The sequence below is a fragment of the Calliphora vicina genome, chromosome 1, assembly GCF_958450345.1.
Source record: "Calliphora vicina chromosome 1, idCalVici1.1, whole genome shotgun sequence".
Taxonomy (NCBI): domain Eukaryota; kingdom Metazoa; phylum Arthropoda; class Insecta; order Diptera; family Calliphoridae; genus Calliphora; species Calliphora vicina.
Genome location: NC_088780.1, coordinates 73,285,480 through 73,312,125, shown reverse-complemented (window position 1 = coordinate 73,312,125; position 26,646 = coordinate 73,285,480). Strand labels below are relative to the sequence as shown.

General features: G+C 34.8%; 3 protein-coding genes across 3 annotated transcripts; 2 read left to right on the top strand and 1 right to left on the bottom strand.

Moving 5' to 3' along the window:
- Positions 1-11,318: 11,318 nt before the first annotated feature.
- Positions 11,319-12,309, bottom strand: LOC135950291 (uncharacterized). Its single transcript, XM_065499840.1, has 2 exons — positions 11,904-12,309; positions 11,319-11,761 (listed from the first exon to the last, which is right to left on the bottom strand). The coding sequence occupies exons 1-2, from the start codon at positions 12,307-12,309 to the stop codon at positions 11,319-11,321; spliced, it is 849 nt and encodes a 282-aa protein (XP_065355912.1).
- A 6,117-nt stretch (positions 12,310-18,426) lies between these two features.
- Positions 18,427-25,153, top strand: LOC135950281 (uncharacterized). Its single transcript, XM_065499829.1, has 2 exons — positions 18,427-18,450; positions 19,886-25,153. Exons 1-2 carry the CDS (start codon positions 18,427-18,429, stop codon positions 25,151-25,153), a joined length of 5,292 nt encoding a protein of 1,763 aa, XP_065355901.1.
- Positions 25,154-25,693: 540 nt separating this feature from the next.
- LOC135950272 (uncharacterized) lies at positions 25,694-26,188 on the top strand. The gene has a single exon (XM_065499817.1). It carries the CDS (start codon positions 25,694-25,696, stop codon positions 26,186-26,188), a length of 495 nt encoding a protein of 164 aa, XP_065355889.1.
- The last annotated feature ends 458 nt before the right edge of the window (positions 26,189-26,646 follow it).

Sequence of the window (26,646 nt, the reverse complement as noted above, 5' to 3'; positions counted from 1 at the left end):
CATCAGCAAATGTTGATGTATGAGTGCGATTGTTAGTTGGCATATCAGACGAATATATCAAATATAAAAAGGGTCCTAGGATACTGACTTGGGGGATTCCAGCTTCAAAAAAAGTCTTCTTCTTTAACCTTAAATGTTCGACCAGTTAAATAGCTTATGTGTGTTTGCGGGTAAATTTTGACATAGTTTGTATATTAAACCATCATGTCATACTTTATCAAACGCTTGAGAAATGTAATAAAGAGAGCGGAACAATATTTCTTTTCCTCAAAAGCTTTTCTTACAATATTTACAAGTCTATGGGTTTGTTCGATAGTACTGTGTTTTGTTCTAAAACCAAATTGATGATTCGGAATACAATTGTTTTCAATTAACATCGGGTACAACTTGTTCATGAGTATCTTCTCAAATAGCTTTGATATATTAGACAATAGGCTTATTGGTCTGTATGATTCTACTTTTGTGTGATCTTTTCCCGGCTTAGGTATCATGGTAATCAGTGAAACCTTCCATTCTGGAGGATAATATTCAAGGCGTAATATAGCATTAAAAATAAAAAGAATTATTTTTATTGCTATCCGGGGTAGCTCCATAAGCATCTTGTTACTGATTTTGTCAATACCAGGTGCTTTCTTGGAGTTTAAATCAACAATAGGCTTTTCGATCTCTCGAATCTCAAAACGTAGGGGTACGACTGCTCCAAAATGGGTTACTACAGGTGGCAACTCAATTTCTTCATTTGATGTGTTCAGTGTAAATACGTTTTTCAAATGATTAACAAACAGATTCCCTTTTTCAGTATCATTTCTTGCCCAACCACCACTTGAATATCGCAAGGGGGGCTTACATATGAAAGGTCTTTTAAGACTTTTTGTTGCTCGCCATAATGAGTAATCCGATTGCGGTGTTGCGTCCAGGCTTTCTAAATATTTATTAAATGATTCCATTTTTCGAAATTCCAAGACCTTTTTAAGTCTTTTTATACAAGCTTCGATTTGAGTTGGGGGGATCTGTGCAATTGCCACTCTCTTCGAACTCTTTTTTTTCATATAAGAGCCGTTCGACATCTGCAGAATAAATTGTATTATATCTGATTTGTCGGGGGGTTTGGGTAGCATGTTGAGCAGCCAGTTTGAGATTTTTATCGAAATTGATAAGAGAGTGATCGATGTTTTCTGGTGTTCTTAGCGGTATGTTTTCCGAGCAATGTGTACTGAGGTATTTTTTATATTTGAGCCAATCAATTCTTGTGCCTGTCATCGCTAAATTATTAGTCGGGGATACAATTTCTCGGGGGCTCAATAAAGTAACAATAGTGGGTGAGTGATCTGAAGATAGTTCCATCGAGGATTCAACTTGAATCATTTCTCCAGGGATATTTTTCATCACGCTAAAATCAATAACATCCGATATTTTTCGTGGGTCAGTAGGCCAGTAGGTAGGCATTTTAGAAATTGTATCAAACAAAATACGACCTTTAGGGGTAATCAGTCGTGATCCCCAGAATGTGTGCTTAGCATTATAATCGCCAGCAGCCAGGAAAAGGGGGCCTAGTGATTTTAAAAATCTATTATATTGACTTTCTGTAATTGAAAATCTAGGGGGTGAGTATATCGATGAAATCACTAAGTTCTAATCTAGGGGGTGAGTATATCGATGAAATCACTAAGTTTCGATGAAAATCTTCAAGACAGATTGTAGTAGCTTGAAGATAATCTTCGCAAAGATCACACATTAAGTAGTGTTTGATTCGAGCTTTTATTCAAATTGCCGATGCTCTACCTCTGGGATCTTTGGTATCATATATTACGTATCCATTTATTCGAAATGAACTTCTGGAAGTTAAATGAGTTTCAATCAATTGTTGGTTTCTTAAAAAAAAATTCGAGTTCGTTTTTGTGTTGGCGTATGCCGTTTGCATTCCAGAAATATATTTTCAAAAAGTGCATGGCTTATTTAGGATAGCTTGTAATAACATTGATTGCATTTTAAGCATTTCCTGCATCATATTACTCATAGAGATGGTAAAATTTTTAACCGATTTCACTAGGGTCTCTATTGTAGCTTCCAGTCGACTAAAATTAGAAGTGGGATGTTGGTCTGCAAATTCCACATTGATATTAGGGTTATTTTCTTTTCCTTCTTATTGGTGGGTTTTGAGCAAAAGTTGGATTCGTTCTTAGAACACTAGCGTATGAACCTTTATTATTCATGGTTTGTGAGATTTGGGGGTAATGGGTATCAACTAGGTTCTTTGATTACACAGGATAAATACTAGGTTTCTGTGTTAATGTTCTTTTAACTATAGTAAATAAGCGACCAACTAAAATGGTTCCCAACAAATTCCAAAGTGGACACCTCCAAGCACTAAGCCCAACTGGCCAAAGTAAATAATATAAAAAAAAATAACAATATATATTTTTTTTTCAATAAAAAAAGTAAAGTAAATATTACTTTCCTTTATTAAAATATAAAATTGTTTCACAAATGATGAAAAAATAGAACTCGCGAGCAAACACAATAGACTTCTTTTCTAATGGCGGTAAGAACAACGACTATATATATGTACAATAATTTTGTTGTAAAGTTCATAAAAGAAAATGTAATTAAAAGAAAATATGATAATAACAGCGCCCCTTAACGTCAGTTTATCCAGGCTAAATTTGGTACCACTATCAATCATTAACCAGGGATGGACAATCACCATTGTTCAGACCTGAACATCCCGGCCTCCTTGCAGTAATGCAATCCGAATCCAAATCGCTATATTTCCTAATAATAGAGAAAGAGAAAAAAAAAGAAAAGAAACTCGCCATCCAAAAAATTCATTAGGAGCTCCATTTATTTTTTAATAAAATTCAAAATATAAAAATAATTAACAACTTATCCATAAAATGTGAACACCAAAAGCTAACTACTCCATTGTAGCCACCAGTCTCACGAAGGCCATAGTAATAATAAATAGAACTAAAAAAAGTAAACAAAAATTAAAATTCCAAAATTAGATTAGGTATCATGGTTAAACTCATTGTCAAAAAACAAATACTCCCATACAAAGTTTATGTAGCACAAGATCCAGATATTATATATCCAAAAATAGAAAATTGAGCTAATGGTTTGCCAAATGATCCACCAACAACACCGTTTCTTATTATCCGGGGATAAACATCAGCACCCAGCGTAATTTGCACTTCAGCAGCAACATAAAATTGAGGATCAGCCAACTGTAGTCCAGGAAACTCTTCTACTATCCTCCCATCGACCGTTTTTCGTGGAACCATGACCAAATGTTTGCGCCGGACTTCAGCATGAGTTTCCACTGTGGCACTAATTCCATGATTTCCACGAAAAGTAATCAGGCACCTCTCTTTGCTTCCCACTCGAACTGTTTTTGTTCCCAAACGACGAACAACTTCCTCTGATATAATAGAGCATTCTGCCCCGGGATCAATCAAAACGCGCTCCGTCACATATCTGTCCCCTGATACCATTTGTATGACTGCTGTTGGTCTCAACATTACCATCTCATTTATTTGGTAAACTGGCAAAGACATTTTATTTTGTTCGCCAATTCTCTTCTTTATAGACCTTTCTTTAGCTTTACAGTTCCTCGAGTTACTCGGAACTAGAGCTCGAGACGTACTAGGTCTCTCACTCTCTCGATCACTGGACGAACGAGGTCCCCTGGTTGAGATCTGGGACGAACTAGGTCCACTACTCTTTGGGCGAGAAGACGAACTAGGTCCCCTTTGTAAACGCTTGACCTTTTTGTTTTTATTATGGGAAGACGAACGTGGTCTTGTCCCTGGTTTATGAAGAAGCGTGTGATGCATATCTCCACAGCGTTTACATGCCCCAGTACTTTGACAAGTACGCCAGGTGTGATCATGGCTTAAGCATCCAGCGCAGTACTTATATATGGAGACAAGCCTCATCCTCTCGTTGTAGTCTACTTGTCGAAATTTCGAGCAGAAGCGAAGAGGGTGATCTTCAAGGCAGACTCGGCAAACCATTTTGTTGGTACTACGATTACCACTTCTATATTTCTTTGGAGAAACCTTGATACTGCAAAAAACTATTCGTAAAGAAATAATCTAATAAGTTGGAAGAACTACAAGCTTCACAACTGGTCTGGTAACTAAGCCACGCGCAGTTTTTAATTCTACAACTCTGACGTGACCATCTTTACCAATGTGGACTTTTTGTACTCGACCTAAACGCCATTCGTTTGTCGGTAAATTGTCCTCACGAATAACAACCATATCACCAATTTCAATATTTCTTTGCATAAATTTCCATTTGTGACGCTTTTGTAAGTCCTTTAAATATTCATCTTTCCACCTCATACATAATCTTTGATTTATAGCTTTAACTCTTTGCCATCGATTTATAATAGACACAGGAGCTTCCGAAATTTCAAGCTCTGGTGGAGCTAACAACGGGCCGCCAATCAGAAAATGACCCGGTGTGAGAACGTCCAAACAATCTGCACTCTCACTTAATGGACACAACGGTCTCGAGTTAAGGCACGATTCAATACGAGCCAACAATGTTGAAAATTCCTCGAAAGTGTACTTCAAACCGCCAGCAATTCTGCGAAAATGGTATTTGAGCTTTTTACCCCTGCCTCCCAAAGACCCCCCATATGAGGTGCGCTAGCGGGATTAAAATGCCAATGTAGGCCTTGAGGTGCATATCCCACGTTTACTTCTGAACCTATGTCCCGAAGAAAACTGCGAAATTCAGTTTTTAATTCTCTAGAAGCACCCACAAAATTAGTTCCATTATCCGAGTATACATCTTTCGGATAACCGCGGCGTGACACGAATCTAGAAAATGCCGCTAAGAAAGCAGGAGTGGACAAACTACTAACTGCTTCCAAGTGAATTGCTTTGGTAGCGAAACAAACAAATACGCATACGTAACCTTTCGTTATCAAACATGAGCGACCAGTATAATTTCGAATATCAAAAGGTCCTGCAAAATCTACACCAGTGATATTAAATGGACGAGAAATTATTGTGCGAGACATAGGTAAAGCGGCCATAATCTGATTTTGTATAGCCTTTTTTTGTATGGTACAAATTTTACAACGCCCTATAACGGATTTAATCAAATTTTTCGCTCGAGGAATAAAATATTCTGTCCTTAGGACTCTCAGCATTAATTGATTCCCTCCGTGCAGTGTAATTTTATGAATAAAATTAACAAGCAGTATAGTCAAATGACAATCCGAAGGCAACAAAATAGGAAATTTCTCATTATAAGATAAATTTGGTGTATTCGCCAAACGACCTCCAACTCTAATAATACCCTTTTCATCTATGAAAGGACTCAAATTCAATAATTTGCTACCAAGAATAGGCTCTTTTCTTGATAACTTATAATATTCGTTGGAAAACAAGGCTTTCTGAGCAATTATCATCAGTCTTTCCTTAACTGAGTTCATTTCTTCTGATGTGATTTCTATTGACGTATAACGTGGCCCTTTTATTTTAAAAATTGCATTTATTCCTCGCATTACATACGCCATTACCCGTATTGCTCGAGGATAAGACGAGAAATTTTCAGTCAAATCACAATAAGACTTAAAATATAAAAAAAATACCTTTTGAACTCTTTGCTCCTCATTAGTACCGAAGTCCTTATCCAAATACGCTTCCCAACGAACAGAATCTGAGCAAAGCCATGACGGACCGTGCCACCAAAGATTATTTTCAACTAAGTCTTGAGGTCGAACACCTCTACTCAACAAATCTGCAGGATTGTCACTAGAACTAACATGTCTCCAGCAATCTTTTCCAATTTTCTCTACTATTTTTGACACTCTATTGGCCACGAAGGTTGTCCAAGAACTCGGAGGTTTCTGTAACCATGCCAGAACAATCATGGAATCACTCCAAGTAAAAACTTTTGTTCTATTTTCATCAAAATTCAAATCTTTTCTAACAGTATCAAGCAAATCAGCCAATAGCGACGCGCCACAAAGTTCCAATCTTGGTAAGGAAATTGTTTTCAAAGGAGCTACCTTTGACTTAGCTAACAATAAGTGAGTCTGAACAGAACCATCTTCATCTTCTAGGCGAACATAAACGCAAGCACCATATGCTTTTTCAGATGCGTCAGAAAAACCGTGTACTTGTAATTTGGTTGAAGGTTTAAATCCAACCCAACGACATATTCGTATATTATCTATGGACCCATAGTCCCTAAGAAATTGATTCCATTTTAGACCACTTGTCTCGGATAAATATTCATCCCAATCAGTTTTGTCGCTCCAAACTTGTTGCATCAAAATCTTTGCAATTATAACAACAGGACCCAACCAACCTGCTGGATCAAATAGCTGAGCAATTATAGACAAAACTTCTCTTTTGGTAAATTTTTCCTTCAGAGTGATCGGAGCTGTTACAAAATAAAATTGATCAACCTTAGCGTTCCATCTTACTCCCAAAGTTTTAGCTGTACTCTCATCATCTATTTTCAAAAAATCTTCCCTTAACAAATGATCTCTTGGTAACCCTTGCAAAATTCGTTCATCGTTAGATGTCCATTTTCTCATTGAGAATCCTGCTGACGATAATGCCAATATTAATTGATCACGAGCCGTAATCGCCAAAGAGATTTCATGTGTCCCCACCAAAGCATCATCTACGTACATCATGCGACGTAAAATTTTAGAAGCCCATGGTAATTTCTCCTCTACGTCATTTGCTAACTGAAGCAGAGTCCTAATTGCCAAAAAGGGAGCACAGTTGAGACCAAATGTGACAGTCTTTAATTCGAAATCTTTCAAATCGCTATTAGGGTTCTTCCGAAAAACAATTCTTTGAAAAGCGGTTTGTTTAGGATCTAAAAGTATCTGACGATACATTTTTTCAATATCCCCGTTAAAGACATATCGATAAAACCTCCATCTGATAATCAACAACATCAGATCATTCTGTAAGATTGGTCCTGTATACAACATGTCATTCAGACTTAACCCCGAAGAAGTTCGACTTGAGGCATTAAAAACCACTCTGACTTTAGTGGAAGAACTTTCAGGTTTGAAAACCGCATGATGTGGTAGATAATATGATGTAGAAACATCTGTCTCATCAACCTGAATCATGTGACCTAGTTCTTCATATTCCGACAAAACATTATCATAAACTGATTTAAGTTCAGGATTCTTTAAAAGAGAAATCTCATTCCTCAAAAACTGACGACTTGCTTTTTCTCGAGAAGGCCCAAGCTGTTTATCTACCATAAATTGCGGCTTAAAAGGCAATGAAACTTCGTATCGACCATCACTATTTCTTATTGTAGTTTTTTTATAAAACTCTTCACAGTATTTATCCTCAGGTGTTAACCTTGAAACCTGTGGGGGTTCTTCAAGTTCCCAGAATTTCTCCAATTGCTTATCTAGGCTTATTTTAGTATAAAAAGAGCAAATATTTGAACTTGTTTCTGACTTATCTGCCAGAGGGCCAATTAAAACCCAACCAAAATAGGTTTCGTGACCCATTAAATTTCCGAAAATCTTTTGCCTAGAGCCATCTATCATAATCTTGGGATAAAAGTCAGATCCAATCAAAATATCAATAGGTCGACTTGTACCGAAATTCGGATCGGCCAAGGGAATGTTCAAAGAAGATCGTAAATTAGAAATATCTACTGATTTATTTGGTAACTTTCCTGTTAATTTTGGTAATATCAAAGCTGACATTTCTAACTTAAATCCATTATTAACGACAGAGCCTAATGTAAACTCACATTCTTTAACAGCACGACCTGGGTCGGCATTATTTAGAGAAGATATTTCTATATTAGTTGATCTCGTAGGTAAATTAAGTTTTCTTTGTAATTTCTCGGAAATAAAACTCGATTGCGAACCAGGATCTATAATAGCCCTTGCTGTGAAAATATCACCACGACAAATAATATTTACCATCGCTGTACCCAAAAGAATGTGCTTTGATGTGGCAGCAAAACAATTTTGCACACTAGTAGAAGGCTGTGCTGTTTGACCGCTATTTTGGCTGCTTGAACTATTTGCAGTTGGAGAAGATTCAGAAACTTCCCTATGTAACATTGAATTATGTTTTAATTTGCAAACTGAACAACTAAAATTACTTTTGCAGGTTTGTAATTTGTGGCCTTCGATCAAACAGTTAATGCACAAATTGTGTCTTTTTACGGCCAAAAATCTTTCTTCAGGATTCATGTTAACAAATTTCGAACAAAATCTTATCAAATGATCCTTAGAACACAAGGGACATGATCTCCTGGTCGCTTTTGCTTGATAGCTCTTAACTTTTGTACCCGTGCTATTATTACTTGAACCTGTTTTAATTCCTGCACGATTCTCAAATTTGTTTAAAGTCTTATTAGAAGACGAACCCGAGTTAAATCTACCTATATCCGTATTTTCAAAATGCCTAAGGTCAAAAACAGTTTCCAATGATTGAAACCGAGCTTTTAAGAAGCCATCTAAATCGCTCCATTTAGGTATTTCCTTTTTATTTTTAACCGATTGTTCCCACAATGATAAAGAAAGGACCGGTAAATTTATCGAACAAAAAAATACAAAAATTGCATCCCATCCAGAAATATCGACGCCATTCAAAGTAAGAACAGAAATACAATTTTTTATTTCCCTTTGGAGACGTTTTATGTCTTTGGCACATTCTGTTTTCACAGGAGTGAGACTATACAATTGTTTTAGTTGATTATTTACTAAAATTCTCTTATTTTCATAAGTGTCAACTAAATTCTCCCAAGCCACATTAAAGCCTTCATTAGTCCAATCCGAATCACTAACTATATCCTGTGCTTCTAGACTTGTAAATTGTCGCAAATAGCATAACCTTTGGACATCTGTCAGTTCCTCACAGTTAATATAAATGGCTGTGAACATATCACGAAAAGTTGGCCAAGACTTATAATCACCTTTAAAAACTTCTATCTTGCAGGGTGGTAAATTTAAAATATGGCTTGTGGGCCGATTCACTACAGTGTTCGAAGCACTATTTGAACCGACGTTACATTGGGTCGACGAAAGAACTGGTTTATTTATAAAACTTTGTGATAGTTCACCCATTTGTGCGGCAATGGTAATGTATGCTAATCTACATTCCTTGTACAGATATTTTGCCGCTTCACAATCTTCTTCGGAATCTACGATTGTGTTATTTGTAGCAAAAGTCTCATAAGAAACTCTTACCTTTTCCCACAAAACCTTAAATTCTTCTTTCTGAAGATCTACACTAATTGTAGTTTGATCCCCCTTGGATACCTCGAGAAAATCGCCTTCAAATTCAAGCAATAAAGCTGCTAACCTTTCAAATTTAACTAAACTATTAGATTTAGTCATTATAATAAATTAGCAGAACAAATCTTATTTAATTTAAATTAAATTGAAAAATTCAAAAATAAGCTTTTCTTAACCGGTTGGTAAAACAATGTAATAAAAAACTTTCAACTTTAATTAAAATCAGTGTTGTTAGTAGTAAAATATTAAAAAAAATAATAAATATTTTGTAAATAAATATTAGCGTTAACAAAAATCAAAAAGATTAAAAATGTTGCTCTTTTTTGTCAAAAAAAAAAAGAAAACTATTAAATAAAATTTTAAATTTTGTTGTTTGAATCGAAATTATAATAATAAAATAATAAATTTTCATCTATTTTATTTTTCTGATTTTCGTTAAATTCGTTAATAATTTATTTTTTTTTAATAAAAATTAATTTATTCGAAAAACTCCACTGGCAACACTTCAGCAAATTTCAAAAATAATTTGCTTAAATAAATTAAATTTTTTCTTTATATGCAACACTTTGCAGTAAATTTCAAAAATAATTTGTTTAAATAAATTAAATTTTTTCTTTAAAAACAAAAAAACTCACTGGCAACTCTGTTTTAACAAACAATATAAAAAAAATTGTTTATTATCAATTTCCTTTAAATTCCACTTTATTTCTTTAAAATGGTCACAAAGAAATAGCCGAACAATTTAGTTTTCACTTTGGTATAGTTTTCCAAATTCCTTTGATTTGTTGACCGTCGCGCCGCGGCGTATTAATTTCAGCAATATAATTAATTCTGCACAAATATAACACTTCCACTTTTATATTAAATAAAATTTACGTTGCTGTTAAATTTTAATTTCATTAATTATTATTTAAATTATATTATTTAATTAATTAAAAAATGTTCGTAATAAATTTGCGAACACAACAAAATAAACAAATTAAGAAAATACACCAAAAGCAGACGTCAAAATAAATCAGCTGCTCAAATGGCCACAATGTGATTGATAAAACAGAGTTGTAAAATTAAAAACTCGTTTGTCGATAATGCAGTATAATGAACTATTTTATCATACAGTGTTAATACTGTTTTATACTGCTTTATTAACAAGAGGTATTTTCTTGTAATATTATCCAAACAAAATATTACAAGAAGAATATAGAAAAATAAATTAAAAGCAATATCACCTTAAATTTCCTTGATTTGTCTTCAAATTAAAACTTGGGGTTCCACCAACAAAATCCAATTATCCGGTTCGAAGGACCAATAAATAAGCGACCAACTAAAATGGTTCCCAACAAATTCCAAAGTGGACACCTCCAAGCACTAAGCCCAACTGGCCAAAGTAAATAATATAAAAAAAATAACAATATATATTTTTTTTTATATTTTAATAAAGGAAAGTAAAGTAAATATTACTTTCCTTTATTAAAATATAAAATTGTTTCACAAATGATGAAAAAATAGAACTCGCGAGCAAACACAATAGACTTATTTTCTAATGGCGGTAAGAACAACGACTATATATATGTACAATAATTTTGTTGTAAAGTTCATAAAAGAAAATGTAACTAAAAGAAAATATGATAATAACAGCGCCCCTTAACGTCAGTTTATCCAGGCTAAATTTGGTACCACTATCAATCATTAACCAGGGATGGACAATCACCATTGTTCAGACCTGAACATCCCGGCCTCCTTGCAGTAATGCAATCCGAATCCAAATCGCTATATTTCCTAATAATAGAGAAAGAGAAAAAAAAGAAAAGAAACTCGCCATCCAAAAAATTCATTAGGAGCTCCATTTATTTTTTAATAAAATTCAAAATATAAAAATAATTAACAACTTATCCATAAAATGTGAACACCAAAAGCTAACTACTCCATTGTAGCCACCAGTCTCACGAAGGCCATAGTAATAATAAATAGAACTAAAAAAAGTAAACAAAAATTAAAATTCCAAAATTAGATTAGGTATCATGGTTAAACTCATTGTCAAAAAACAAATACTCCCATACAAAGTTTATGGAGCACAAGATCCAGATATTATATATCCAAAAATAGAAAATTGAGCTAATGGTTTGCCAAATGATCCACCAACAACACCGTTTCTTATTATCCGGGGATAAACATCAGCACCCAGCGTAATTTGCACTTCAGCAGCAACATAAAATTGAGGATCAGCCAACTGTAGTCCAGGAAACTCTTCTACTATCCTCCCATCGACCGTTTTTCGTGGAACCATGACCAAATGTTTGCGCCGGACTTCAGCATGAGTTTCCACTGTGGCACTAATTCCATGATTTCCACGAAAAGTAATCAGGCACCTCTCTTTGCTTCCCACTCGAACTGTTTTTGTTCCCAAACGACGAACAACTTCCTCTGATATAATAGAGCATTCTGCCCCGGGATCAATCAAAACGCGCTCCGTCACATATCTGTCCCCTGATACCATTTGTATGACTGCTGTTGGTCTCAACATTTATTTGGTAAACTGGCAAAGACATTTTATTTTGTTCGCCAATTCTCTTCTTTATAGACCTTTCTTTAGCTTTACAGTTCCTCGAGTTACTCGGAACTAGAGCTCGAGACGTACTAGGTCTCTCACTCTCTCGATCACTGGACGAACGAGGTCCCCTGGTTGAGATCTGGGACGAACTAGGTCCACTACTCTTTGGGCGAGAAGACGAACTAGGTCCCCTTTGTAAACGCTTGACCTTTTTGTTTTTATTATGGGAAGACGAACGTGGTCTTGTCCCTGGTTTATGAAGAAGCGTGTGATGCATATCTCCACAGCGTTTACATGCCCCAGTACTTTGACAAGTACGCCAGGTGTGATCATGGCTTAAGCATCCAGCGCAGTACTTATATATGGAGACAAGCCTCATCCTCTCGTTGTAGTCTACTTGTCGAAATTTCGAGCAGAAGCGAAGAGGGTGATCTTCAAGGCAGACTCGGCAAACCATTTTGTTGGTACTACGATTACCACTTCTATATTTCTTTGGAGAAACCATGATACTGCAAAAAACTATTCGTAAAGAAATAATCTAATAAGTTGGAAGAACTACAAGCTTCACAACTGGTCTGGTAACTAAGCCACGCGCAGTTTTTAATTCTACAACTCTGACGTGACCATCTTTACCAATGTGGACTTTTTGTACTCGACCTAAACGCCATTCGTTGTCGGAATAACAACCATATCACCAATTTCAATATTTCTTTGCATAAATTTCCATTTGTGACGCTTTTGTAAGTCCTTTAAATATTCATCTTTCCACCTCATACATAATCTTTGATTTATAGCTTTAACTCTTTGCCATCGATTTATAATAGACACAGGAGCTTCCGAAATTTCAAGCTCTGGTGGAGCTAACAACGGGCCGCCAATCAGAAAATGACCCGGTGTGAGAACTTCCAAACAATCTGCACTCTCACTTAATGGACACAACGGTCTCGAGTTAAGGCACGATTCAATACGAGCCAACAATGTTGAAAATTCCTCGAAAGTGTACTTCAAACCGCCAGCAATTCTGCGAAAATGGTATTTGAAGCTTTTTACCCCTGCCTCCCAAAGACCCCCCATATGAGGTGCGCTAGCGGGATTAAAATGCCAATGTAGGCCTTGAGGTGCATATCCCACGTTTACTTCTGAACCTATGTCCCGAAGAAAACTGCGAAATTCAGTTTTTAATTCTCTAGAAGCACCCACAAAATTAGTTCCATTATCCGAGTATACATCTTTCGGATAACCGCGGCGTGACACGAATCTAGAAAATGCCGCTAAGAAAGCAGGAGTGGACAAACTACTAACTGCTTCCAAGTGAATTGCTTTGGTAGCGAAACAAACAAATACGCATACGTAACCTTTCGTTATCAAACATGAGCGACCAGTATAATTTCGAATATCAAAAGGTCCTGCAAAATCTACACCAGTGATATTAAATGGACGAGAAATTATTGTGCGAGACATAGGTAAAGCGGCCATAATCTGATTTTGTATAGCCTTTTTTTGTATGGTACAAATTTTACAACGCCCTATAACGGATTTAATCAAATTTTTCGCTCGAGGAATAAAATATTCTGTCCTTAGGACTCTCAGCATTAATTGATTCCCTCCGTGCAGTGTAATTTTATGAATAAAATTAACAAGCAGTATAGTCAAATGACAATCCGAAGGCAACAAAATAGGAAATTTCTCATTATAAGATAAATTTGGTGTATTCGCCAAACGACCTCCAACTCGAATAATACCCTTTTCATCTATGAAAGGACTCAAATTCAATAATTTGCTACCAAGAATAGGCTCTTTTCTTGATAACTTATAATATTCGTTGGAAAACAAGGCTTTCTGAGCAATTATCATCAGTCTTTCCTTAACTGAGTTCATTTCTTCTGATGTGATTTCTATTGACGTATAACGTGGCCCTTTTATTTTAAAAATTGCATTTATTCCTCGCATTACATACGCCATTACCCGTATTGCTCGAGGATAAGACGAGAAATTTTCAGTCAAATCACAATAAGACTTAAAATATAAAAAAAATACCTTTTGAACTCTTTGCTCCTCATTAGTACCGAAGTCCTTATCCAAATACGCTTCCCAACGAACAGAATCTGAGCAAAGCCATGACGGACCGTGCCACCAAAGATTATTTTCAACTAAGTCTTGAGGTCGAACACCTCTACTCAACAAATCTGCATGATTGTCACTAGAACTAACATGTCTCCAGCAATCTTTTCCAATTTTCTCTACTATTTTTGACACTCTATTGGCCACGAAGGTTGTCCAAGAACTCGGAGGTTTCTGTAACCATGCCAGAACAATCATGGAATCACTCCAAGTAAAAACTTTTGTTCTATTTTCATCAAAATTCAAATCTTTTCTAACAGTATCAAGCAAATCAGCCAATAGCGACGCGCCACAAAGTTCCAATCTTGGTAAGGAAATTGTTTTCAAAGGAGCTACCTTTGACTTAGCTAACAATAAGTGAGTCTGAACAGAACCATCTTCATCTTCTAGGCGAACATAAACGCAAGCACCATATGCTTTTTCAGATGCGTCAGAAAAACCGTGTACTTGTAATTTGGTTGAAGGTTTAAATCCAACCCAACGACATATTCGTATATTATCTATGGACCCATAGTCCCTAAGAAATTGATTCCATTTTAGACCACTTGTCTCGGATAAATATTCATCCCAATCAGTTTTGTCGCTCCAAACTTGTTGCATCAAAATCTTTGCAATTATAACAACAGGACCCAACCAACCTGCTGGATCAAATAGCTGAGCAATTATAGACAAAACTTCTCTTTTGGTAAATTTTTCCTTCAGAGTGATCGGAGCTGTTACAAAATAAAATTGATCAACCTTAGCGTTCCATCTTACTCCCAAAGTTTTAGCTGTACTCTCATCATCTATTTTCAAAAAATCTTCCCTTAACAAATGATCTCTTGGTAACCCTTGCAAAATTCGTTCATCGTTAGATGTCCATTTTCTCATTGAGAATCCTGCTGACGATAATGCCAATATTAATTGATCACGAGCCGTAATCGCCAAAGAGATTTCATGTGTCCCCACCAAAGCATCATCTACGTACATCATGCGACGTAAAATTTTAGAAGCCCATGGTAATTTCTCCTCTACGTCATCTGCTAACTGAAGCAGAGTCCTAATTGCCAAAAAGGGAGCACAGTTGAGACCAAATGTGACAGTCTTTAATTCGAAATCTTTCAAATCGCTATTAGGGTTCTTCCGAAAAACAATTCTTTGAAAAGCGGTTTGTTTAGGATCTAAAAGTATCTGACGATACATTTTTTCAATATCCCCGTTAAAGACATATCGATAAAACATCCATCTGATAATCAACAACATCAGATCATTCTGTAAGATTGGTCCTGTATACAACATGTCATTCAGACTTAACCCCGAAGAAGTTCGACTTGAGGCATTAAAAACCACTCTGACTTTAGTGGAAGAACTTTCAGGTTTGAAAACCGCATGATGTGGTAGATAATATGATGTAGAAACATCTGTCTCATCAACCTGAATCATGTGACCTAGTTCTTCATATTCCGACAAAACATTATCATAAACTGATTTAAGTTCAGGATTCTTTAAAAGAGAAATCTCATTCCTCAAAAACTGACGACTTGCTTTTTCTCGAGAAGGCCCAAGCTGTTTATCTACCATAAATTGCGGCTTAAAAGGCAATGAAACTTCGTATCGACCATCACTATTTCTTATTGTAGTTTTTTTATAAAACTCTTCACAGTATTTATCCTCAGGTGTTAACCTTGAAACCTGTGGGGGTTCTTCAAGTTCCCAGAATTTCTCCAATTGCTTATCTAGGCTTATTTTAGTATAAAAAGAGCAAATATTTGAACTTGTTTCTGACTTATCTGCCAGAGAGCCAATTAAAACCCAACCAAAATAGGTTTCGTGACCCATTAAATTTCCGAAAATCTTTTGCCTAGAGCCATCTATCATAATCTTGGGATAAAAGTCAGATCCAATCAAAATATCAATAGGTCGACTTGTACCGAAATTCGGATCGGCCAAGGGAATGTTCAAAGAAGATCGTAAATTAGAAATATCTACTGATTTATTTGGTAACTTTCCTGTTAATTTTGGTAATATCAAAGCTGACATTTCTAACTTAAATCCATTATTAACGACAGAGCCTAATGTAAACTCACATTCTTTAACAGCACGACCTGGGTCGGCATTATTTAGAGAAGATATTTCTATATTAGTTGATCTCGTAGGTAAATTAAGTTTTCTTTGTAATTTCTCGGAAATAAAACTCGATTGCGAACCAGGATCTATAATAGCCCTTGCTGTGAAAATATCACCACGACAAATAATATTTACCATCGCTGTACCCAAAAGAATGTGCTTTGATGTGGCAGCAAAACAATTTTGCACACTAGTAGAAGGCTGTGCTGTTTGACCGCTATTTTGGCTGCTTGAACTATTTGCAGTTGGAGAAGATTCAGAAACTTCCCTATGTAACATTGAATTATGTTTTAATTTGCAAACTGAACAACTAAAATTACTTTTGCAGGTTTGTAATTTGTGGCCTTCGATCAAACAGTTAATGCACAAATTGTGTCTTTTTACGGCCAAAAATCTTTCTTCAGGATTCATGTTAACAAATTTCGAACAAAATCTTATCAAATGATCCTTAGAACACAAGGGACATGATCTCCTGGCCGCTTTTGCTTGATAGCTCTTAACTTTTGTACCCGTGCTATTATTACTTGAACCTGTTTTAATTCCTGCACGATTCTCAAATTTGTTTAAAGTCTTATTAGAAGACGAACCCGAGTTAAATCTACCTATATCCGTATTTTCAAAATGCCTAAGGTCAAAAACAGTTTCCAATGATTGAAACCGAGCTTTTAAGAAGCCATCTAAATCGCTCCATTTAGGTATTTCCTTTTTATTTTTAACCGATTGTTCCCACAATGATAAAGAAAGGACCGGTAAATTTATCGAACAAAAAAATACAAAAATACAAAATATCGACGCCATTCAAAGTAAGAACAGAAATACAATTTTTTATTTCCCTTTGGAGACGTTTTATGTCTTTGGCACATTCTGTTTTCACAGGAGTGAGACTATACAATTGTTTTAGTTGATTATTTACTAAAATTCTCTTATTTTCATAAGTGTCAACTAAATTCTCCCAAGCCACATTAAAGCCTTCATTAGTCCAATCCGAATCACTAACTATATCCTGTGCTTCTAGACTTGTAAATTGTCGCAAATAGCATAACCTTTGGACATCTGTCAGTTCCTCACAGTTAATATAAATGGCTGTGAACATATCACGAAAAGTTGGCCAAGACTTATAATCACCTTTAAAAACTTCTATCTTGCAGGGTGGTAAATTTAAAATATGGCTTGTGGGCCGATTCACTACAGTGTTCGAAGCACTATTTGAACCGACGTTACATTGGGTCGACGAAAGAACTGGTTTATTTATAAAACTTTGTGATAGTTCACCCATTTGTGCGGCAATGGTAATGTATGCTAATCTACATTCCTTGTACAGATATTTTGCCGCTTCACAATCTTCTTCGGAATCTACGATTGTGTTATTTGTAGCAAAAGTCTCATAAGAAACTCTTACCTTTTCCCACAAAACCTTAAAATCTTCTTTCTGAAGATCTACACTAATTGTAGTTTGATCCCCCTTGGATACCTCGAGAAAATCGCCTTCAAATTCAAGCAATAAAGCTGCTAACCTTTCAAATTTAACTAAACTATTAGATTTAGTCATTATAATAAATTAGCAGAACAAATCTTATTTAATTTAAATTAAATTGAAAAATTCAAAAATAAGCTTTTCTTAACCGGTTGGTAAAACAATGTAATAAAAAACTTTCAACTTTAATTAAAATCAGTGTTGTTAGTAGTAAAATATTAAAAAAAATAATAAATATTTTGTAAATAAATATTAGCGTTAACAAAAATCAAAAAGATTAAAAATGTTGCTCTTTTTAATAAAATAATAAATTTTCATCTATTTTATTTTTCTGATTTTCGTTAAATTCGTTAATAATTTATTTTTTTTTAATAAAAATTAATTTATTCGAAAAACTCCACTGGCAACACTTCAGCAAATTTCAAAAATAATTTGCTTAAATAAATTAAATTTTTTCTTTATATGGAAAAAAAAATAACTCACTGGCAACACTTTGCAGTAAATTTCAAAAATAATTTGTTTAAATAAATTAAATTTTTTCTTTAAAAACAAAAAAACTCACTGGCAACTCTGTTTTAACAAACAATATAAAAAAATTGTTTATTATCAATTTCCTTTAAATTCCACTTTATTTCTTTAAAATGGTCACAAAGAAATAGCCGAACAATTTAGTTTTCACTTTGGTATAGTTTTCCAAATTCCTTTGATTTGTTGACCGTCGCGCCGCGGCGTATTAATTTCAGCAATATAATTAATTCTGCACACACTTCCACTTTTATATTAAATAAAATTTACGTTGCTGTTAAATTTTAATTTCATTAATTATTATTTAAATTATATTATTTAATTAATTAATTAATTAAATAATATAATATAATTAATTAATTAATTAATTAAATAATATAATTTAAATAATAATTAATGAAATTAAAATTTAACAGCAACGTAAATTTTATTTAATATAAAAGTGGAAGTGTGTGCAGAATTAATTATATTGCTGAAATTAATACGCCGCGGCGCGACGGTCAACAAATCAAAGGAATTTGGAAAACTATACCAAAGTGAAAACTAAATTGTTCGGCTATTTCTTTGTGACCATTTTAAAGAAATAAAGTGGAATTTAAAGGAAATTGATAATAAACAATTTTTTTTATATTGTTTGTTAAAACAGAGTTGCCAGTGAGTTTTTTTGTTTTTAAAGAAAAAATTTAATTTATTTAAACAAATTATTTTTGAAATTTACTGCAAAGTGTTCCCAGTGAGTTATTTTTTTTTCCATATAAAGAAAAAATTTAATTTATTTAAGCAAATTATTTTTGAAATTTGCTGAAGTGTTGCCAGTGGAGTTTTTCGAATAAATTAATTTTTATTAAAAAAAAATAAATTATTAACGAATTTAACGAAAATCAGAAAAATAAAATAGATGAAAATTTATTATTTTATTATTATAATTTCGATTCAAACAACAAAATTTAAAATTTTATTTAATAGTTTTCTTTTTTTTTGACAAAAAAGAGCAACATTTTTAATCTTTTTGATTTTTGTTAACGCTAATATTTATTTACAAAATATTTATTATTTTTTTTAATATTTTACTACTAACAACACTGATTTTAATTAAAGTTGAAAGTTTTTTATTACATTGTTTTACCAACCGGTTAAGAAAAGCTTATTTTTGAATTTTTCAATTTAATTTAAATTAAATAAGATTTGTTCTGCTAATTTATTATAATGACTAACGGCCATTTTCACAATGTACGATTATTTCATTTTAACCGGAAAATTAACTAACTGTCGGTTTGTTTAACGGGGACCATTTAACCAACGGTTACCGATTTACGTTTCACCATCATTTGATTACTTAACCAAAACATTCAGTAGAAAGTATGGCAATAATGCATACATTTGTTTACGAAAAATAGTGTAATGAAAGATTGAAATATAAAAAATTGTCTAAAAGACGGCATAAAAAATAATAGTTTGTGTTTTCTTAGTGGTATAATAAAAAAAAATGTAAAACTGTAAAATTTACAGAACAAACTGAACAATAATTACTGAAAACCAACAAGCAAAAGTGCACATTTGTTTGGTTTGTAAGTGCAATATCCGGGTGGTATATGGATCACCCCGTGCAAAATTTACTTTTCTTCGCTTTACACTTTTAAAAATTATAAATATTACAAAAATATAAATGTTTTTCCATGTTCTTTTATTATATTTCTTAAATTTAAAATGCTAACCGGCGAAATTTGTTCGGTTATATTTAACAGCAACTTTGTTGTTAAATAGTGTCAATTAAGAATTAATCGTACATTGTGAAATTCAAATTGGCCTAACTTGCGGTTAAAGTTCACGTTAACTTTTAATCGTACATTGTGAGAATGGCCGTAAATCTAATAGTTTAGTTAAATTTGAAAGGTTAGCAGCTTTATTGCTTGAATTTGAAGGCGATTTTCTCGAGGTATCCAAGGGGGATCAAACTACAATTAGTGTAGATCTTCAGAAAGAAGAATTTAAGGTTTTGTGGGAAAAGGTAAGAGTTTCTTATGAGACTTTTGCTACAAATAACACAATCGTAGATTCCGAAGAAGATTGTGAAGCGGCAAAATATCTGTACAAGGAATGTAGATTAGCATACATTACCATTGCCGCACAAATTTGTGAACTATCACAAAGTTTTATAAATAAACCAGTTCTTTCGTCGACCCAATGTAACGTCGGTTCAAATAGTGCTTCGAACACTGTAGTGAATCGGCCCACAAGCCATATTTTAAATTTACCACCCTGCAAGATAGAAGTTTTTAAAGGTGATTATAAGTCTTGGCCAACTTTTCGTGATATGTTCACAGCCATTTATATTAACTGTGAGGAACTGACAGATGTCCAAAGGTTATGCTATTTGCGACAATTTACAAGTCTAGAAGCACAGGATATAGTTAGTGATTCGGATTGGACTAATGAAGGCTTTAATGTGGCTTGGGAGAATTTAGTTGACACTTATGAAAATAAGAGAATTTTAGTAAATAATCAACTAAAACAATTGTATAGTCTCACTCCTGTGAAAACAGAATGTGCCAAAGACATAAAACGTCTCCAAAGGGAAATAAAAAATTGTATTTCTGTTCTTACTTTGAATGGCGTCGATATTTCTGGATGGGATGCAATTTTTGTATTTTTTTGTTCGATAAATTTACCGGTCCTTTCTTTATCATTGTGGGAACAATCGGTTAAAAATAAAAAGGAAATACCTAAATGGAGCGATTTAGATGGCTTCTTAAAAGCTCGGTTTCAATCATTGGAAACTGTTTTTGACCTTAGGCATTTTGAAAATACGGATATAGGTAGATTTAACTCGGGTTCGTCTTCTAATAAGACTTTAAACAAATTTGAGAATCGTGCAGGAATTAAAACAGGTTCAAGTAATAATAGCACGGGTACAAAAGTTAAGAGCTATCAAGCAAAAGCGACCAGGAGATCATGTCCCTTGTGTTCTAAGGATCATTTGATAAGATTTTGTTCGAAATTTGTTAACATGAATCCTGAAGAAAGATTTTTGGCCGTAAAAAGACACAATTTGTGCATTAACTGTTTGATCGAAGGCCACAAATTACAAACCTGCAAAAGTAATTTTAGTTGTTCAGTTTGCAAATTAAAACATAATTCAATGTTACATAGGGAAGTTTCTGAATCTTCTCCAACTGCAAATAGTTCAAGCAGCCAAAATAGCGGTCAAACAGCACAGCCTTCTACTAGTGTGCAAAATTGTTTTGCTGCCACATCAAAGCACATTCTTTTGGGTACAGCGATGGTAAATATTATTTGTCGTGGTGATATTTTCACAGCAAGGGCTATTATAGATCCTGGTTCGCAATCGAGTTTTATTTCCGAGAAATTACAAAGAAAACTTAATTTACCTACGAGATCAACTAATATAGAAATATCTTCTCTAAATAATGCCGACCCAGGTCGTGCTGTTAAAGAATGTGAGTTTACATTAGGCTCTGTCGTTAATAATGGATTTAAGTTAGAAATGTCAGCTTTGATATTACCAAAATTAACAGGAAAGTTACCAAATAAATCAGTAGATATTTCTAATTTACGATCTTCTTTGAACATTCCCTTGGCCGATCCGAATTTCGGTACAAGTCGACCTATTGATATTTTGATTGGATCTGACTTTTATCCCAAGATTATGATAGATGGCTCTAGGCAAAAGATTTTCGGAAATTTAATGGGTCACGAAACCTATTTTGGTTGGGTTTTAATTGGCTCTCTGGCAGATAAGTCAGAAACAAGTTCAAATATTTGCTCTTTTTATACTAAAATAAGCCTAGATAAGCAATTGGAGAAATTCTGGGAACTTGAAGAACCCCCACAGGTTTCAAGGTTAACACCTGAGGATAAATACTGTGAAGAGTTTTATAAAAAAACTACAATAAGAAATAGTGATGGTCGATACGAAGTTTCATTGCCTTTTAAGCCGCAATTTATGGTAGATAAACAGCTTGGGCCTTCTCGAGAAAAAGCAAGTCGTCAGTTTTTGAGGAATGAGATTTCTCTTTTAAAGAATCCTGAACTTAAATCAGTTTATGATAATGTTTTGTCGGAATATGAAGAACTAGGTCACATGATTCAGGTTGATGAGACAGATGTTTCTACATCATATTATCTACCACATCATGCGGTTTTCAAACCTGAAAGTTCTTCCACTAAAGTCAGAGTGGTTTTTAATGCCTCAAGTCGAACTTCTTCGGGGTTAAGTCTGAATGACATGTTGTATACAGGACCAATCTTACAGAATGATCTGATGTTGTTGATTATCAGATGGAGGTTTTATCGATATGTCTTTAACGGGGATATTGTAAAAATGTATCGTCAGATACTTTTAGATCCTAAACAAACCGCTTTTCAAAGAATTGTTTTTCGGAATAACCCTAATAGCGATTTGAAAGATTTCGAATTAAAGACTGTCACATTTGGTCTCAACTGTGCTCCCTTTTTGGCAATTAGGACTCTGCTTCAGTTAGCAGATGACGTAGAGGAGAAATTACCATGGGCTTCTAAAATTTTACGTCGCATGATGTACGTAGATGATGCTTTGGTGGGGACACATGAAATCTCTTTGGCGATTACGGCTCGTGATCAATTAATATTGGCATTATCGTCAGCAGGATTCTCAATGAGAAAATGGACATCTAACGATGAACGAATTTTGCAAGGGTTACCAAGAGATCATTTGTTAAGGGAAGATTTTTTGAAAATAGATGATGAGAGTACAGCTAAAACTTTGGGAGTAAGATGGAACGCTAAGGTTGATCAATTTTATTTTGTAACAGCTCCGATCACTCTGAAGGAAAAATTTACCAAAAGAGAAGTTTTGTCTATAATTGCTCAGCTATTTGATCCAGCAGGTTGGTTGGGTCCTGTTGTTATAATTGCAAAGATTTTGATGCAACAAGTTTGGAGCGACAAAACTGATTGGGATGAATATTTATCCGAGGCAAGTGGTCTAAAATGGAATCAATTTCTTAGGGACTATGGGTCCATAGATAATATACGAATATGTCGTTGGGTTGGATTTAAACCTTCAACCAAATTACAAGTACACGGTTTTTCTGACGCATCTGAAAAAGCATATGGTGCTTGCGTTTATGTTCGCCTAGAAGATGAAGATGGTTCTGTTCAGACTCACTTATTGTTAGCTAAGTCAAAGGTAGCTCCTTTGAAAACAATTTCCTTACCAAGATTGGAACTTTGTGGCGCGTCGCTATTGGCTGATTTGCTTGATACTGTTAGAAAAGATTTGAATTTTGATGAAAATAGAACAAAAGTTTTTACTTGGAGTGATTCCATGATTGTTCTGGCATGGTTACAGAAACCTCCGAGTTCTTGGACAACCTTCGTGGCCAATAGAGTGTCAAAAATAGTAGAGAAAATTGGAAAAGATTGCTGGAGACATGTTAGTTCTAGTGACAATCCTGCAGATTTGTTGAGTAGAGGTGTTCGACCTCAAGACTTAGTTGAAAATAATCTTTGGTGGCACGGTCCGTCATGGCTTTGCTCAGATTCTGTTCTTTGGGAAGCGTATTTGGATAAGGACTTCGGTACTAATGAGGAGCAAAGAGTTCAAAAGGTATTTTTTTTATATTTTAAGTCTTATTGTGATTTGATTGAAAATTTCTCGTCTTATCCTCGAGCAATACGGGTAATGGCGTATGTAATGCGAGGAATAAATGCAATTTTTAAAATAAAAGGGCCACGTTATACGTCAATAGAAATCACATCAGAAGAAATGAACTCAGTTAAGGAAAGACTGATGATAATTGCTCAGAAAGCCTTGTTTTCCAACGAATATTATAAGTTATCAAGAAAAGAGCCTATTCTTGGTAGCAAATTATTGAATTTGAATCCTTTCATAGATGAAAAGGGTATTATTAGAGTTGGAGGTCGTTTGGCGAATACACCAAATTTATCTTATAATGAGAAATTTCCTATTTTGTTGCCTTCGGATTGTCATTTGACTATACTGCTTGTTAATTTTATTCATAAAATTACACTGCACGGAGGGAATCAATTAATGCTGAGAGTCCTAAGGACAGAATATTTTATTCCTCGAGCGAAAAATTTGATTAAATCCGTTATAGGGCGTTGTAAAATTTGTACCATACAAAAAAAGGCTATACAAAATCAGATTATGGCCGCTTTACCTATGTCTCGCACAATAATTTCTCGTCCATTTAATATCACTGGTGTAGATTTTGCAGGACCTTTTGATATTCGAAATTATACTGGTCGCGCATGTTTGATAACGAAAGGTTACGTATGCGTATTTGTTTGTTTCGCTACCAAAGCAATTCACTTGGAAGCAGTTAGTAGTTTGTCCACTCCTGCTTTCTTAGCGGCATTTTCTAGATTCGTGTCACGCCGCGGTTATCCGAAAGATGTATACTCGGATAATGGAACTAATTTTGTGGGTGCTTCTAGAGAATTAAAAACTGAATTTCGCAGTTTTCTTCGGGACATAGGTTCAGAAGTAAACGTGGGATATGCACCTCAAGGCCTACATTGGCATTTTAATCCCGCTAGCGCACCTCATATGGGGGGTCTTTGGGAGGCAGGGGTAAAAAGCTTCAAATACCATTTTCGCAGAATTGCTGGCGGTTTGAAGTACACTTTCGAGGAATTTTCAACATTGTTGGCTCGTATTGAATCGTGCCTTAACTCGAGACCGTTGTGTCCATTAAGTGAGAGTGCAGATTGTTTGGACGTTCTCACACCGGGTCATTTTCTGATTGGCGGCCCGTTGTTAGCTCCACCAGAGCTTGAAATTTCGGAAGCTCCTGTGTCTATTATAAATCGATGGCAAAGAGTTAAAGCTATAAATCAAAGATTATGTATGAGGTGGAAAGATGAATATTTAAAGGACTTACAAAAGCGTCACAAATGGAAATTTATGCAAAGAAATATTGAAATTGGTGATATGGTTGTTATTCGTGAGGACAATTTACCGACAAACGAATGGCGTTTAGGTCGAGTACAAAAAGTCCACATTGGTAAAGATGGTCACGTCAGAGTTGTAGAATTAAAAACTGCGCGTGGCTTAGTTACCAGACCAGTTGTGAAGCTTGTAGTTCTTCCAACTTATTAGATTATTTCTTTACGAATAGTTTTTTGCAGTATCATGGTTTCTCCAAAGAAATATAGAAGTGGTAATCGTAGTACCAACAAAATGGTTTGCCGAGTCTGCCTTGAAGATCACCCTCTTCGCTTCTGCTCGAAATTTCGACAAGTAGACTACAACGAGAGGATGAGGCTTGTCTCCATATATAAGTACTGCGCTGGATGCTTAAGCCATGATCACACCTGGCGTACTTGTCAAAGTACTGGGGCATGTAAACGCTGTGGAGATATGCATCACACGCTTCTTCATAAACCAGGGACAAGACCACGTTCGTCTTCCCATAATAAAAACAAAAAGGTCAAGCGTTTACAAAGGGGACCTAGTTCGTCTTCTCGCCCAAAGAGTAGTGGACCTAGTTCGTCCCAGATCTCAACCAGGGGACCTCGTTCGTCCAGTGATCGAGAGAGTGAGAGACCTAGTACGTCTCGAGCTCTAGTTCCGAGTAACTCGAGGAACTGTAAAGCTAAAGAAAGGTCTATAAAGAAGAGAATTGGCGAACAAAATAAAATGTCTTTGCCAGTTTACCAAATAAATGAGATGGTAATGTTGAGACCAACAGCAGTCATACAAATGGTATCAGGGGACAGATATGTGACGGAGCGCGTTTTGATTGATCCCGGGGCAGAATGCTCTATTATATCAGAGGAAGTTGTTCGTCGTTTGGGAACAAAAACAGTTCGAGTGGGAAGCAAAGAGAGGTGCCTGATTACTTTTCGTGGAAATCATGGAATTAGTGCCACAGTGGAAACTCATGCTGAAGTCCGGCGCAAACATTTGGTCATGGTTCCACGAAAAACGGTCGATGGGAGGATAGTAGAAGAGTTTCCTGGACTACAGTTGGCTGATCCTCAATTTTATGTTGCTGCTGAAGTGCAAATTACGCTGGGTGCTGATGTTTATCCCCGGATAATAAGAAACGGTGTTGTTGGTGGATCATTTGGCAAACCATTAGCTCAATTTTCTATTTTTGGATATATAATATCTGGATCTTGTGCTCCATAAACTTTGTATGGGAGTATTTGTTTTTTGACAATGAGTTTAACCATGATACCTAATCTAATTTTGGAATTTTAATTTTTGTTTACTTTTTTTAGTTCTATTTATTATTACTATGGCCTTCGTGAGACTGGTGGCTACAATGGAGTAGTTAGCTTTTGGTGTTCACATTTTATGGATAAGTTGTTAATTATTTTTATATTTTGAATTTTATTAAAAAATAAATGGAGCTCCTAATGAATTTTTTGGATGGCGAGTTTCTTTTCTTTTTTTTTCTCTTTCTCTATTATTAGGAAATATAGCGATTTGGATTCGGATTGCATTACTGCAAGGAGGCCGGGATGTTCAGGTCTGAACAATGGTGATTGTCCATCCCTGGTTAATGATTGATAGTGGTACCAAATTTAGCCTGGATAAACTGACGTTAAGGGGCGCTGTTATTATCATATTTTCTTTTAATTACA